The sequence below is a fragment of the Lissotriton helveticus genome, chromosome 10 (assembly GCF_964261635.1).
Source record: "Lissotriton helveticus chromosome 10, aLisHel1.1, whole genome shotgun sequence".
In the NCBI taxonomy this organism is placed as follows: domain Eukaryota; kingdom Metazoa; phylum Chordata; class Amphibia; order Caudata; family Salamandridae; genus Lissotriton; species Lissotriton helveticus.
The window spans coordinates 922767329-922783318 of record NC_136071.1 but is presented as its reverse complement, the minus strand read 5'-3'; the positions used below and the strand labels follow the sequence as shown (position 1 = coordinate 922783318).

Sequence of the window (15990 nt, the reverse complement as noted above, 5' to 3'; positions counted from 1 at the left end):
ACTTAACATTTTTAATACTGTTTGCATATTTGTTTGGATTCCTATGAGTTGGTCACTAAATTAACACTATGACAGGCTCCTTTTTTAAATGAAATGTAGTTTTAAATGTAATGTTTTCTTTTATGACATTAATTTGCCGAATAAAGTATTCTTGACTGACTGACTGAATCAGTGATAAATAAATGCACACTTTTTTTGACCTCCTACAGTGAAACTGATTATTTCAGATATATTGCTGCTGTGATAGCAGACTACAGTGCTGCAGACCATGGGTCAGTAGGTTAGAGAAGGAATATTTATTATATTTGATAGCAAATTATTGGGGATGTGCTATAATGATGTTAATGTTCTACCATTATTTACCATCATTGTGTCTGCAGTTGTATGTAATACAATAAAGACTCTTAATATTATTTTGTCTCGAGGCTTAGCAAGTGAAGACATTTCAGTATTCTATCAGACATTTGTGGATGGATGCCTAGTAGTAATTATAGGGGTGAGTGTCTAGAATTAGAAAGAAGGGTTAGAGGTGAATACTAACCAGATATATTGATTTGTCTGTTTCTTACATGGAAAATATGTTAGCGATTCATCGTAGTTACATAGTTGGTGGCAATTGCACACTGCTTGTATTATGAATAGCCACATGGACTTTGGCACAAGTTTGTGAGATATAGCCAACAGGTCTTTGAAGAGATCTATGCCATTCACCCTACCAAAGAATATCACGGAAACTCACAGATTTGACCTGAGCCTGGAAATTGTAGTTTGTATACCAATATTTCACCTAATCTTTTCCACTGTGTGACCTCTTACTTTGTGTTTATCTGAGGTCTGATGTTAGCCTTTTTAGTAAAAGTATACATACTTACTTAAAGGGTCTTTTAGCCAGTCCTCTTCATCCATTGGTTTGTTATTGTGCTAATAGATTTTTTCTGCCCTTTACTGCATGTGGCGGTGGGTCAGTCCATTTTAACCAGTGGCTAAATTCACTGTGATGGCAGCATTATGCACTTTTATAAGGAGCATATACACACAGTTGTTCCCTTCAGTGACAGGTACTACTATGGCAATGTGTGCTTTCGGAGACTAAAAAATATTTTGCTTATTTTGCCAATGTTTTTAGCCAATGCTGTGAGGCATGCAGTATTGGAGTATGGCTTTGAAGCCCCGCCTACTCTCTGCCCATATTTTTAAATAGCTTGTGTCATTGTCCTTCGTAAATGCTGGCTTCTGAGTCGTTATTAGGCTTGTTAGTCACTCCTTGGTACCGCCTTGTCTGCATTTTTACCTCCCATAACGACTGGACCTTTTACTTGTCTTGTTACACCATCTGCTTTATCTTGGCCGTGAGCACTATTGTGTTTAATGGTTTGACCCTATACCACCCACTACGTCGCAGCATGCCGCCCACTTTTATTTTATTTACTAATGATGGTCGCTTTATAGCAACAGCGTTTCTTTCTTTATTTATTTTAGCAACGCGGTCCGCTTTAAGTATAGAGGCCACGGTCACATATTTATTTATTTGTTTACTACTGCCCATGCGGCGCTTTCAAGTTCATGGAGGCAGCGCCACATTCTTGAGACAGTCGCAGCTAAAGAAAGATGCACGGCCGCTATTAAAGTGAAAGCACGGCTTTTTATGAAAAAAAACGTTTGTTTGTGAACTTAACCAACAGATACTTTTTATTGTCAAAGTACGCCAATGCTGCGGTTTCACTTTAATGTCAGCCACACCCCTTTCTTTAGATGTGGCTTGTCTAAAGAAAGGGGCACGGCCTCCATGAATGTGAAAGCGCCGCATGGGTGGTAGTAATTTTCAATGCAATAGGTCTCGTAATTGAGAGGGTTTAACCTATTGCATTGCCAATAACTCAAACTCTCATAAATGCGAGACCTATTGCATTGTAAATGCTTGTTTTTATGTGGGCGAGGGCGTGGCATCTCATCCAACTATAACATTTTACAAAACCCATGAAAACACAAACAAGCAACACAAAACTGCAAGGCTGCCCGTCATTGTCTGACCTTTTGGCTTTACCAGTGTTTGTTAAATTTGGAGATAGTCATGTTATTAAATCAGTTTTTATTCCCATATTATCAGCATCCCTTTGTACTCTTTTTTTTCTGTTTGTTTTGTATATATTGTTTATTTACATATATTATGTCTGTTTTTTATTTCTTTTAAGTACATTTTTATTACTTTTAGTGTAAACCCAGAGGTCAATGCACTCATTAATCTCTCCTTTTAGGAGGCAGTTGTCCCAGTGGAGAGGAAATAGGCAAAGATCCTGCCATTGCTAAAAATAGAATCACTTGATCCATGGGATCCGGGGAGCTATCCCCCTATCTCTCTGCTCCCTTGTGTGGCAAAAATCTGTGAGAAGGCGGTTAACAAACAGCTCACTGATTTTGTCAAAGGTTCTAGTCTACTCCATCAGGGGCAATCAGGCTTTAGAGCTGCCTACCGCACTGAGTCTGCTCTAGTTGAAGTCTCTGAAGCTATTCGTGACTGCTTGGACTCTGGTGGAAGTGTGGCCCTCATCATGCTGGACCTTTCGGCAGCATTCAATACTGTTCCCCATTCATTGCTTCTGGCTCGACTAGCGGACATATGTATCTCGGGGTTAGAGTGGAAGTGGTTAAAATCCTTCTTGGAGGGACTTTCGCAAACAGGTGTGGCTCCCGCCATTCTCAACCCGCCTCAATCTGTGACCAAGCTAGTGCCGCAGGGGTCCTCTTTGAGTCACCTGCTCTTTAATATGTACGTCACCCCTCTGGTCCAGTTGGCAGAAGATCGGGGACGTGGACGACACCCATCTTCTGTTCACTTGGGGTAAATCAGATTTCACTACTTTGAAGGCAAAAGTATGACTGACAGCTGTTTTTCAGTGGCTCTGTACTTCTCAGCTCAAATGCAGCGAGAATAAGTTGGAAATCGTTCTCTATGGGAAGTCCCCCCAAGCCCCTTCCCGGTTCAGAGAATCTCTTTGGCCGTCAGACTATCCTCTGCCATCCTCCTCTGGTGTTTGGTTTGATGAACAGCTGCCCTTCTCGACCCAAATCAATAAGCTGGCTGGGGGCTGTTTTGGGATACTAAAGTCCCTTAAGAAATTCCTTCCGCTGCTTCCCAGGGCAGTGAAGGAAACAGTGATCCAGGCACTTATCCTGTCCCGCATTGACTACGCCAATGCATTGTACACTGTCCTCCCAGATTACACTCTCAAAAAACTGCAGGTGGTCCAGAATGCGTCAGCTAGGCTTGTGTTTAACATTTCTATCAGAAACAGTGTCAAGCTACATCTGCGACTGCTGCACTAGCTGCCCGTTATTAAACGTGTAAAGTTCAAGGCCCTGGTTATCGGGCACCGTGCTCTTCCTGCGGGGGGGCCTGAATACGTTAGGAAGCGCTTTGCATTTACCATGCCTGCCAGACACCTGAGGTCGGCATTCCAGTCACTTGCACATATACCCCGCAGGCGCCTACAAAGAATGGGGGGCAGGCCTCTTGCTGTTAGGGCAGCCACAGCTTGGATTTCTCTGCCCTATTCTTTGTGCAGCATTCAGAATCTGGGGCAGTTTCAGAAACAGCTTAAAACCTTTTTGTTTTAATTAGCTTCTATTTTTTTTCAGCACCTCCAAGGCTCGCGCTGGGACACACCTTGGAGTATCTGTGCGCGGTACAAACTTCGATAACATAACATAAACAATTGTGGTGAGTTTGTAGTATCAACGCCTGTTCCATGCTGAATCATCCACTCTCAGATCGTTTGAATTTTTCAGAATTACAACGTACTTTATTGAAGTGTACTCTTCCCAGGGTGTGTTTTTGTTCTCTATGACCCTCTTATTTATTTATTTGTTTCAGACCTGGCAGTCATCACGAGCTTGCAAACCAAACCACAATTATTGGCAATGTTCTCACTGACTTGAATCCATGCAACACATCCTATAAAGTGTGGAGTAGCTCTTTTACTTACTTGTGTTGCAAATATTTTATTTTGTTCCCTATCCCGTCTAAGCTTACTTTCTAAAAAAAACACGATAGCAAAAATGAACAAAAAGTTTTAACTTATCAGTTTTTCTTCTTGGAGAACTAAATACCTCTTTGTGTTCCTTTGCCAAAAGTGTACTGTCAAATCTGTAAATGCTTAATTATATAAATAAGCCCTCTCCCCGGTCATTTGTGTGCCTGACCTACACTTAAACCGTCTCTGTGTAATCTTGTGGGTATTTATAAGACTCCAGTTGCCAGACCACAAACATTTCTCACAGGGGCTATTATGGTCGTTCTTGCTCTAAACACCTCTTTATCACCGGATTCTGAAAGCAGCTTTCTGGAGGTGGTGATGTTGTTCTATTGTTTTTTGTGCTGCTGTCTTTTTGTACTAGAATATTGTAATGTGATTTTATGTTGCTGAATGTCAGGCTTTTTAGATTGCATCCTGTATTGAGGGTTTTAACTGCTTATTGTGATGTGTGGTGTTATGATTCAATTGTTGTGTTTGTTATTGTGTTATGTTTACTTGCTACTTAGATATGTCAACACATGCTTCTTTATAGCCAGCCAAGAGCAGCACAGTCATTGAAAGTTCCATTCAATTCTATTCCATTCTCCACTTTCCTTGGTGGTAAAATTGCACTGTTCCAATTCTTCAACCACTTAAGACACAAGTCAGCCAAAACTCTGTTCACATTATGTGAATCAGCCCTTAAAGGTATCCATTTCTTCCCCACCACCATGTCAGGCATGCGTCATAACTGCATAACTACAAGCAATAGTTTTACCAGATCATCATTTGAACCAATTACTTCATCACATCTGGTAATTGGTGTTCTGCAGGAAGGATGTGGACGCCCCTTGCTTCAACTCTGTGCCCACCTATCCTGTTATGTAGTTTTGATCCTTGACTTTGTAGACAATATTATACTACTTGTGGGTTAATTTGCCTTCAGTTGAATGCCCTCAGAGGGTGGCACTCTGCCACATGTACCACCATTTCCTTTGTGACTCGCAATTTGCGAATTTTAGCGACCTGAAATTTGCGAGTCTCAAAAGGATATGTACTAATGCGTCTCAGACACATTTTGTACTTCCCAATGGTGTCGCATATGACCTGCCTCATCAATATTCATGAGGCAGGCCACAATTTGGGACCCATTGGGAATAGGTAATAACACAGGAATTGTGGCCTGCTGGGGACAGCAGACTCCCATGTCTGTGTTTGCTTTTTAAATAAAGCAACGTTTTTTTAAAATGCAGCCCATTTTCCTTAAAGGAGAATGTGATGCTTTTTGAAATCAAAAATTAAACATTTCAGTTTCATTTTTTGAGAGTAAGCAGTGGCCGAGGGATCGCTGCCTGCTTGTAAAAACTGTTTTCACTGCCAATCACAAAGGGTAAGGGGTCCCCTGGGGACCCCTTCCCATTTGCGAGTGGCTTACCACCTACTTGTAGTAGATGGTAAATTGCGATTGTTTTGTGCCTGCATTCTGGTCGCAAAACAATCGTATATGCCTTTGCGACTCTCTATTAGGAAGGGACGCCCTTGGTACATCCCTCACTAATTGTGACTCGTAAACCCAATTTTACGAGTCGTAATAGGTTACCAACTGGCAAAAGAAGATTGATACATGCTACAACCCATTTTAGCGGTCACCAATGTCCGAATCTCCATTCGTGACAACCAAAAATTGGTTGTACATGGCCTACCGGAAGCACTAAAACTATGGACAAATGACACCCGTTGAAGTAGCAGCTTTGGACGATGGTCATGAAGCTGAATTCATGAATGGTCCCTGATTCCATATGATGAGGCTTCTGCTATGGGCAGCGACCCCCCTGGAAGGCTTTCATGAAGTGAACCTTGCTTTGCCTACTACACCTGACCTTCTTGGCATGTGTCAGCCAGGACCAAAGAAGAAACTACCTTGACTAATGTTGTGTACCAACCCCACAGCTGTATCAACTGCTTGTCAGTTCAGCCAAACTCACTGAATGTATCCGAACTCCCCACATAACGTGTGTATTCATAACCAAGACAAGCAAATTGTGTGGATTCTTCTGAAACTGGCTCTTGAAACCAACCATGCTCACCAAAATGGAAGAGCAGAAAGGACAACCACCGTGCAGAGCGAGAGTTCTTGGAAGGAGCTACAGTTATAGATACTTTGGATGCATCCAATGATGTCCTTGGACTTAGTACAGGCAGCCTGTCTCACCTGAGGAGCCCTTCTGTACTGGAAGTGAGAGAGAAGGGATATGAACACCCCAAAGAAGAACTTGCTAAAGCTCAGCAGGAGCTAAAGTTAAAAGATAAGGAATGTGAAAGAATTTTGAAGGTCCGGGACCAACTTGGACCGGAGCTGGAAGAGCTTACAGCTAGTTTGTTTGAGGAAGCTCATAAAATGGTACGAGAAGCAAATGTTAAACAAGCGGCAGCAGAAAAACAGTTGAAGGAAGTACAAAGAAAGATTGATGTACTTCAAGCTCAAGTTGCCGCATTGAAAACCCTAGTATTGTCTACATCTCCAACATCACCTACAAAAGAGATTCAACCAGGTGTAAAGTGGCCCTCTGAAAAAGGCCATGTGAGGAATAAAAGTACCAGCAGCACTATGGTTAGGTCTCAACAGGAGTTCAATGTCATGCAGCGAACTGTGAAGGGCAGTAAAGAGGCTGATTTATCACTGTACAATGAATTCAAATCTTGTAAAGAAGAGCCCACTATGGACCGACAGTGCTCCTTTCTTGGCACAATATATCAGGAAGACATATTCCCATGCCTGGCCTTCTCTAAAAGTGAGTTGGCCTCACCTGTTCTTGAAGCGGTGGACAACAACACGTTTCATATTGAACCAGTTGGCTTGCAACCTACTCCATTTGTGAAAGCTTCAGTAGTGGAATGCGGAGGACCAAAGAAATGTGCTCAAATCAGTCAAACAAAGTTCAGTAAGCACAGAAATAAGCTAGGAGACTCAAGCAATTATTATTATTACACTTCTCCATGTTGCAGATGTGATCACATCTGTATGCAACTTCTTTACATACATTCGGTCCATCCCACAAGGACTTATGAAGCAGCAAGATATTGATCAAATGTATTGGGAAGTCATGCAGTTGAGACAAGAAATGACACTGGCAAAATTTGTATATTATAAAGAACTTTAATTATGGTTAAGAAGAAATATGCACAAATTTAACTGAGCATCAAGTTTTTATAAATTTATAAATTTGTATTTCTATTTATTCCCTAGGAGCAGGTCCAGAATCCTTTATTTTCACCCTTTCATCTAATTGCAGTAAGAAGTACTATGGTTATTTGAAACCGACCTATGCTGTTGTACTCTTACATATGAACTGTTGTTAAACCGTGACAAGCACTTACAGGTGCTGCAAACGTAAATTAAGGTTGCTGAGAAACAATCTGATGAAATAAATGTAAGTATAAACTCTGAAAGTGATCGTACATATGGCCCTCTGTTCTTTAACTGTGCTAGTATTGCCAGCTCACTAAAGAATATTTTTGTGTTAAGAGAAACTGACTATAAAAAGGCAGTGTTGTGTACTACCTAAGGTGTCAAACCTGAAACAAAATAAATAAGTGCAAGAAATTGTGTTATTGGTTGAGATGCGTAGAACTCTTCTCAAGCAGTAACTAAATTAATTTGTGATTAGCCCTCTTGTAGCTTGGCACAAAAGCAGTCAGGCTTAACTTAGAGGTAATGTGTAAACTATTTATAAAGCATACACACAATAATAAAGTGAAAACACAGCACAAAAAAATTAAACCAATAAATTTAGAAAAAGAAAGTAAATTTGAATAAATAAAATTTGACCAGAATAACAAAAATTCAATTAGTAGAACCGGAGATAATCAATTTTTAAGTTTTAGGTAAAAGTAGCACCTGAAAGCTCAAGCACCACTCATGGTCACCTGTCGCAGTACAGCGGAGCAAAGCCAAAAGTTTAGACTGACTGAAATGGAGTGAGGCCACAGTAAGGAAAAATGTATAGCTCAGTCAGTCCCATAATTGACAAAAAACAGTAACAGGTCAAGGTCAAAATTAAATATGTCGTCCCATAAAGAGCACGAATCAACTGAAGATAGATGACCAAATAATCAACAAAGCTTAGTATTCAAAAAGAATTAAATTCTTTGGAGTGAGGACCAGGTACCGCGACCAGGTTAGTCTCATTGAAAAGTTACCTCCTTAAGTCTGGAGCAAATAGTTATGTTTGTACTGGAGGACTCTGTGAAGAGGAGACTTTCGCCATTAAGAACAGGTCAAGTGTCGCGTATGGTCTTTGCTGTAGTGCAAAGTTCTTTTCATTGCTGGACCTTCTCATTGGTGGTTATCGTGGGCTGTTGTGCAGTTGCCGTCGAGTGCATGGATGCCTAATCCAGATGGACAAAACTAAGTAACTGTTTCTTTCCGTTTTATTTTAGTTCGGACTGCCTAGTCAATGGGATGCCAGCCAGGGCAACATGTATCGTTTGCAGGTGTTTTTTGAAGACTGCTGGCTGGGTCAGGAGGCATAGTCAAAGAACTGTGACTGTTTAACCTTTCTGCTAATGGGAAAGTCTGACAATTGCATATAACTGTAAAGTGCATCTACAATGTGTGTTTTGTTTTGATTTCAATTGAGAAGTTTGAACATTACGTATAACTGTAGAGTGTATATAAAATGTGTATCCCGTTTTGATGTCAGTGTGTGTGTGTGTATAATACAAAGAAAAGTGTTTTTATACATATGGTGTGGAGTCTTTCTGTAGCGTACACAGCGAGAAGGGTTTTAACTTGAGCCCTGAGGACAAGCCTGACTGCTCAGTGCCAAGTAACCAGACGGTGAGCACAAGTATATCATACTCATTCTATTCGGAAAAGGATTCTGACTGGCTTCAATGTGTCTTAACCAGCCCGAAACTGCTGGGTCTAACATTAAGCACATTTATTATGTTTGATTAATTAAAATCTTATATAAAATACACATGAAATGCAATCATGATACAATTACATTCAATCAGCTGTGAATAAAACGGTAATAACATTGAAAATCCAGTACATACAATGTAGTTTAAGATTGCAGACAGCCTCAATAATTGCTCAACAGTGGCTCCCAAAGCTGGTGCTGAGGTGTAACTGTATCCCAGACCAGATGGGCCTAGTAAATACAGAGATGTCAAAGATATTGTACGTATGCGAATTATGGACACAGCGAGTTAAGTTTCCTTGCAACTTTAATAAAGAATTTATCAGGTCGACGCCCAATATATTCTGAGAGTTAAGGCAATGATTCAGTGCTTCCTTACAAAGTCTGCTGTAGTTTTGTAAGATAGATCAGCTGTAGTAAAACTTACCTCTCACTGTCCATGCCTGGACAGCAACAAAAAATGTGTGCAAGTGATTCTTGCTCATAGTCACACAGCCTGCACCTACAGTTATGGAATTGTTGGTTATGCCATGTTGGCCAGCCTAAGTTCTTTTATTGGGCGTAATAAGCACCACAGGTGAATGATGGCTTATCTGGCAATGGCTATAATACATATCGCTTAGCAGACGAAATTATATATGAATCCAATACGATGTCTTATTATTGCCAAATCTAAAATGTCAGCTGACCTGCTAGGGAGCAAGACTAGTGTTTTTAAGGATGATTTCAGAGCAGCGCGTTGGAGGTTGTTTTCCCAAAGTGCAGTGGCTCCAAATCCATGACTGAAATTGAAAAATACGTACCCCACGAGTTTGCAGCAGGGCCCTCACATAGCAGAAGAGACCTAAATACAGATTTTAGGGTTTCTGGCTTTGCTTTTTTTTTTTTTAAGGTAGCAATGAGGTCTAATGATGGGTCGAAACTACCTGGGAATCACACATTAGCTGCCTTGTATTTTGCAACACTGACATTGGGCAGCACCATGATAAAACCTTCGGCCACCCGCACTTATTCATTTCTTTACAAATTAAGCACTAATTAGTCACTTACCTCCACATAATCGTGGTTACAGCTCTGTTCATCTTGGATTCTCATATCACTAATCGTTAGTGTGACTCTCCGCCCCACCGGAACGGTAATCCTCCATTCACATACACGGTTGTGGGGGTAAAGGTTAGGGTAGTTTGGAGAGCTGATGGTCGCTGTTTCTCCATTTAAATCGCCACCACACTCTGCAAAGGGCCAAACAATAGGCAATATCACCACACGATGACAACACATTTGATTCTTACCTCTGAATGCTCAGGCCATATAACCTCTGTACCACGCTATTTCATGTCAATTTTCAACCCCCCACATTCGAGGCAGGTCTAGAAAAAACATTATGCATGCATGATAACGAAGAAATAAGCTCATAGGATCCCCAAGCCAATCAGCTAGTAAGAATTCCTCGCAAATCAGTCTGTAAATATTGCTCATCTCTGAAGGTACGCATTACTGCTCCTTCCCTGGGACTTTCTCCCAGATGTTTGCTTTTCACCATTTCCCTCCTTTCCTGTTAAAAAAAAACGTTCTAAATAATTCATAAAACTCTAAATAATTGATAAAAGTGTCCATGACAACTCATGTTGTTTCATGCAGTTATTCTGGCCCAAAGACCTTTATGTCCAGTTTTCACAATGGTCATCTACTTTTACTCAGTCACAATATTTTCTGCTTTTGCTTTCACTATTTCCTTTGAGATAACTTTTGATACTGAAACCTTGCATTAGTTCGTAGGTGTGGGTTCATATGTACTGATCACCCACCATTGTTTTCTGTCTGCACAACATAGATTTTTACCATGTCGTTAAAATTTGACCCTTGATAACTATGCATGTTGTTCTCCTTCTATTCCTAGTGTACTGTATTGATAAGTCAAGGTATGTTGCATGACTAATTTAAATGTATATATATCAGGTTTTATCAGTTTGTAAGACTTTGTCCGTCTCACAATTCCTGGGAGAATTTCGACCTATTCATATTATTTCGACTTTGTGAAAAGTTTGGCAACCTTTATTAAACATAAAATATTACTGATGTTTATGATTTCTAGATTGTTTGGAATCGACCACTATGCGCCCAATTATGAGTCGGGTGGAGGGGAGCTTCGCGGTTCATACCTCTCTGCCTGAATGAAAATGGTTGGTGTTCGGCAACAGGACTATACCGGATCTGGTTAAAAGTACCATCAGATAAATCTGTGTGCCTAAAGTCATATGCTAACTGGACTTCAAGGACAGCCTGGCCACGGCTATAGGCTCCTGTTCAACCTTTCCCTAAGGCACTTCGGAGCAAGGCACGCTCTTCCTTGCCAGCCTATACCTGGCTTTGCCCACTGACACCCCCCTCTCTGCCCCTGCACTGTCCCATTTTCACTGCAATTTGGCAAATGCTCCGAGTAGGTGGTATATGGGAGTATTAAATCCCATGGAACTGGGAATTCCATACGTAATTTGACGGGAAAAACAGGTCTGCATGGTTCTTTTTCCATTCTGTGCAACTTAACTTATATTTTCATGGTACTACCAGATTTCCTGGCAGGTTTCTACAGAGAACTAGTGTTTAGAGGTGCAGAGTTGCATCTCAAAAGTACAGTACAACTGGTAATCAATGACTATTTTTTCGGCATCAATGTATGGCTTATGAGGAAAAATATCGGTGTAATTTTCAAATTATCCGACACCTCATGCTGTGCCATATTAGGGTGACATCACAACACACAAGTCTAGACACTGCTGTCCAGTGCCCAGTGTAGGTGCGGTGACCCCGAAAAACATGTTGAATGGCAATACTCCTAATTGCCGCATTTAACTTAGTCTCTAGTATATGGTACAAAGTGTACCTATGGCCTGTAAGTTAAATGTCACCAGTGGACTTCTGCACACATTGTACCACTACTGGAGTGACAGTGCAAAACATGATTGCAAGCCTGGCAGGGCAGGTTTAAACTGCAAATTCGACCTGTCAAAACAAACCCTTTTAAAAGCCTAAACCTACCTTTTAAATATTAATATGTCACCCCTAATTAACCCGTAATGCCCAAATTAGCAGGGTGCCTGGTACTTGGAAGTAGGACATATACAAGCTTAATGTGAAACAAGCCCTGACATTGACAAGTCTCCAAAAGATGTTTTTCACTGTAGCTTGGTTAATCGTTCCATAGGAAACTATGTGGATACATTATTAAAGTTAATAAAGTTATCTCACCCTAGGAACCAGCTAAAAAGTTAATTCTTGGACCTTTTAAACTATTTATTACAAACCTAATTCATTGGTAAAATAGGATTTTCTCTAAATATTTTACAAAACATTCTTTTAAAAAGTCACCTTTTGCCTGCATAAAGCCTTTAGAAGTCATTTGCATGAACTTTTAACTGTCACCCAGGAGTTCAATAGCTCTTTGATGATGTGTGAACTTGCTCCCTGAGCTGACATAAAGGCCTTGTGTGTGGGCAGATGCCCTGTTCCTCAGACAGTATGACCATATGTCCAGAGCCAAATAACTTAATTAATTTAAAGAGGCCTAGAGGCAAATGTAATTAACATCTGTGCCAGGCACCAATCCCAGTGGAAAAGGAGCTTCCCTCAGTGCCGGTTTGTTGACCGAAGAGCCCTACTGCAAACAATTCCACAGTGCCTCTCTCTACCTAAATCAAACATGGCAGAACCTTTCTTCCCTGTACAGAGACCATATGCCCACCCTAGAGATGTGGCTAGGGAAGTAAGCAACCCCCCCACACACACACAGACACACACACAACCTAGTACCAGACATAAATGTGGCGCCACTGGGCACCCTCTTCAGAAAATTGCTGTGCAGGACAGAAGAAGGACTGCACTTGCTGTTAAGATGTGAGCAGAACCCTGAGGCCTGGACCTGTTCACACTTGTAGCCAGACCCACAAGGTGGACTTCAGGGGTCAGTTGGCTGGCTCTGACTTCCTGCTAAGCAAAAGTGTCACAAAACCTGGAAGAAGCCCACTTTCCTGAAAGAGCCAAGCTGGCCCATTTCAACTGGACCTGCCGATGACAATATTGTTAGCTTTTGTTCGAGTGAGTCCTAACCTCAGAGTAGTGCACCCTACGTCCTGGGCGCTTGGCTGGTGTTAAAGTACACTCCCCTTTTCTCCAGATGCAGGAAAGTGGGACTTAGAAGCTTTTTGCCAAATTTTGCATGGAGAACTCGACAATCAACTTCAAATTGCTGATCAGCCTTAGCTTACTGGCTTGCCCACTGTATCTGACTTGCAATCCAATGAGGTTGGCCTTAGCTTTTGTCACTGACCCGGTCTAGGGTGGCCCAATACCTGAGGTTGGCGATTTGTGTTTTTTGGCACTAATTTTATTTAGAACATTAAAAATTCATATCTCTATTATAAAAAATTTGAGTAGGACTTTTTACCTGTTTTGGTACTTCTAAATGCTTTACACATTTTCTTAGGCTAATAAATTACTGACATCTTTACTTAACATAACAAAATTAGTGACATCATTTACCTGCGGTGGACCCCACATTTCACCCCACATTTACAATCCATGTTCTCACACACCGCCATGCAGAGGCCTCAGCCCTCTCAGCCCTCCCACACTCCAGCACTCTGGGCTTAAATACAAATGAAAATTCTTGCTTCCCTGGCCTATTAAACTTGGATCTCGAAATTCAGAAAAGCTTGACAGTTGCACAAAGTCCGAATAGCCTGGAATTTCAGGTAATTTGGAGTCCGACGAAGTATATTTGCAATGGTAGGTTGGCATTAATGTTAAAATGTGATCCTATAATCCCAAATTTGAAATGAGAACTTATTTGTTGGCCACGTCATCAGATGCCCATAGGGTTCCTTTATGGGAGCAATAGGTAAATGTATGCAGACGGGAATTTAATTAAGGGTAAATAACATTGAATGAACGAAGGAATATAAAACTTTTAAAGCGCGGACTTAGCCCAGGGGCATCAAGGCGCTGCGGACAGAGATCATTGTGTCAAAGGTTCATAGGCTGAGGGCTAAGAAATTACAGCAGATGACAGTCAGAACAGGAAAATAGCCAGGTCTTCAAGGATTTCCGGAAAGAAGAATGTGTTTTCAAAGTTGAAATTGGGAGAGGAGCAGATTCCACAGATTGGCTCCTATTTGTGAGAATGCCCTCCTCCCCACCTGACTTTCCTAAACCTAGGAACTGTAAGCCAGTTCTTACTAGCAGATCTCAACTCTTGCTAGTAATATATCTGTGAAACATTTTATTAATGCCTTCAGAACCCCTATTGTGAAGGGTCTTATGAAACAAGCATAAGGCCTTAAACACAATTCTCCTCCCAAGCGGGAACCAGTGAAGTATCCTACTGGTGGCTGAGACCGCGTGAAATTTAGGGAGACCCATTACCAGCCTGGCGGCTGCATTCTGCGCCAATTGGAGTCGATGCAAAAGTCTGTTATTTATCCCTAAATAGAGGGCATTGTAGTAATCTAACCTGGATACCACAAGGGAAACCACTGCCTGTTTCCGAACTGGAAGGGAAAGAAGATGGAAAATCTTCCTAAGGGTCCGTATCATCCCAAAACAGGTCGACATTGTTCTGTTTATTTGTAACCTTAGGGACAAAGAGGAGTCTACAATAATGCCTAAATTCTTGGCACTGAGACAAGGGACGGGGCAAGATCCTAAAGAAACAGGCCACCAGGCCTCTGACCATATGTCCAACTTGTCTCCGAAGATTAAAACCTCTGTTTTATCCCCATTGAGTTGAAGTTAGTTCTCAGTCATCCAAGCAGCCACCGCTTGCATGCAGTTCTTGAAATTTGCTGCTGAGGCTGAGACACTCTCTGTGCTGGAGATCAGGATCTGAGTGTCATCAGCATAGGAAAGGACTTCTAGATCAAAAGACCTAACCACAGCGGCGAGCAGGGCTACATAGAGATTGAAAATAGTAGGATTCAAAGAGGATCCCTGAGGAACTCCACAGAATAATTGTTTAGGAGCAGACAAAAATTGGCCTATCTCAACTATTTGTGACCGATCCGTGAGGAACGATGACAGCAGATTTAGTGCAGAACTCTCTATCCCAACTTCCTGCAGCCTACCAACGAGTCTACACAGAGAAATCGTATTGAAGGCTGCAGTTAGGTCCAGGAGGATCAGCAAGGTAGTATGACCAGCATCCACCTGTTGCCGAACGTTGTTAAAGACAACGGTAAGTGCCGACTCCGTGCTGTGTTCACTCCTGAAACCATGCTGCGAACCATTGAGCAGTTGGAAATCCTCCTTTTACAGTTCACAAAGAGCAAGCAGAGACAATGAGAAATACTCCTGTGCTATTGACTGGATCTATCAAACATGGATAATCATATCACAAAGCCAACACAATTTGTATATTATGTATCATTAAAAGCAATGAATTCGTAATCACAATTTAATATTCATTAGACTATATTAGTAAACAACCATAGCAAGACTATTTTAATCAAAATAACTTTCAAGACTATGAATCACAAGCCATCAGCTGGATCATCACATGTGCAGACACCTTGGCTACCCTCACTTGCAAGCCGATGGCAAGAGCCTGACTACAGGAAAGCTGGTAACAGAGGAACTCCGGCTGAAGAAATGCCACTGCAAGCAACTGCAGTGCAAAAGGAGAACAAGGCAAGACAGCAAAACATCTTGAAATCTGCCCCATGACGCTACCACCAGCAGATATAGAACACCAAGCACACAACTCTTGCACATCATATCAACGCCGACACTAACAGCAGCAAGAAAATCTTCACTATCATAAAAGATTTCACTGTGCCTACTGCAGCTTCAAGCAACAGAAATCACTTGCAAGACATATGCAACAATCTCTTGGAATTCTTCAATAAAATAAATTACCTCTGTGTATGGCAACCTTAACCCTCTTCATGACCTTCTCACCTTTGCAACTCAGCATTCCATCACAGCTGAAGAAAGACCCTTAGCTTGTGGCGCACCCTAACCACCTTCAAAAAGGTTGCTACCATGACGGCCATCCCCTC

General features: G+C 41.4%; 1 protein-coding gene and 1 pseudogene across 1 annotated transcript in view; one reads left to right on the top strand and one right to left on the bottom strand.

Annotated features, from left to right (window-relative positions):
- CUBN (cubilin) overlaps positions 1-15990 on the bottom strand; it is a 1583269-nt gene that overhangs the window by 494046 nt on the left and 1073233 nt on the right. The window contains exon 48 of the mRNA XM_078663578.1: positions 9989-10170. Coding sequence (XP_078519704.1) covers positions 9989-10170 — 182 coding nt within the window. The remainder of the gene's footprint in view (positions 1-9988; positions 10171-15990) is intronic.
- Positions 5788-7174, top strand: LOC144785272 (rab-3A-interacting protein pseudogene; annotated as a pseudogene).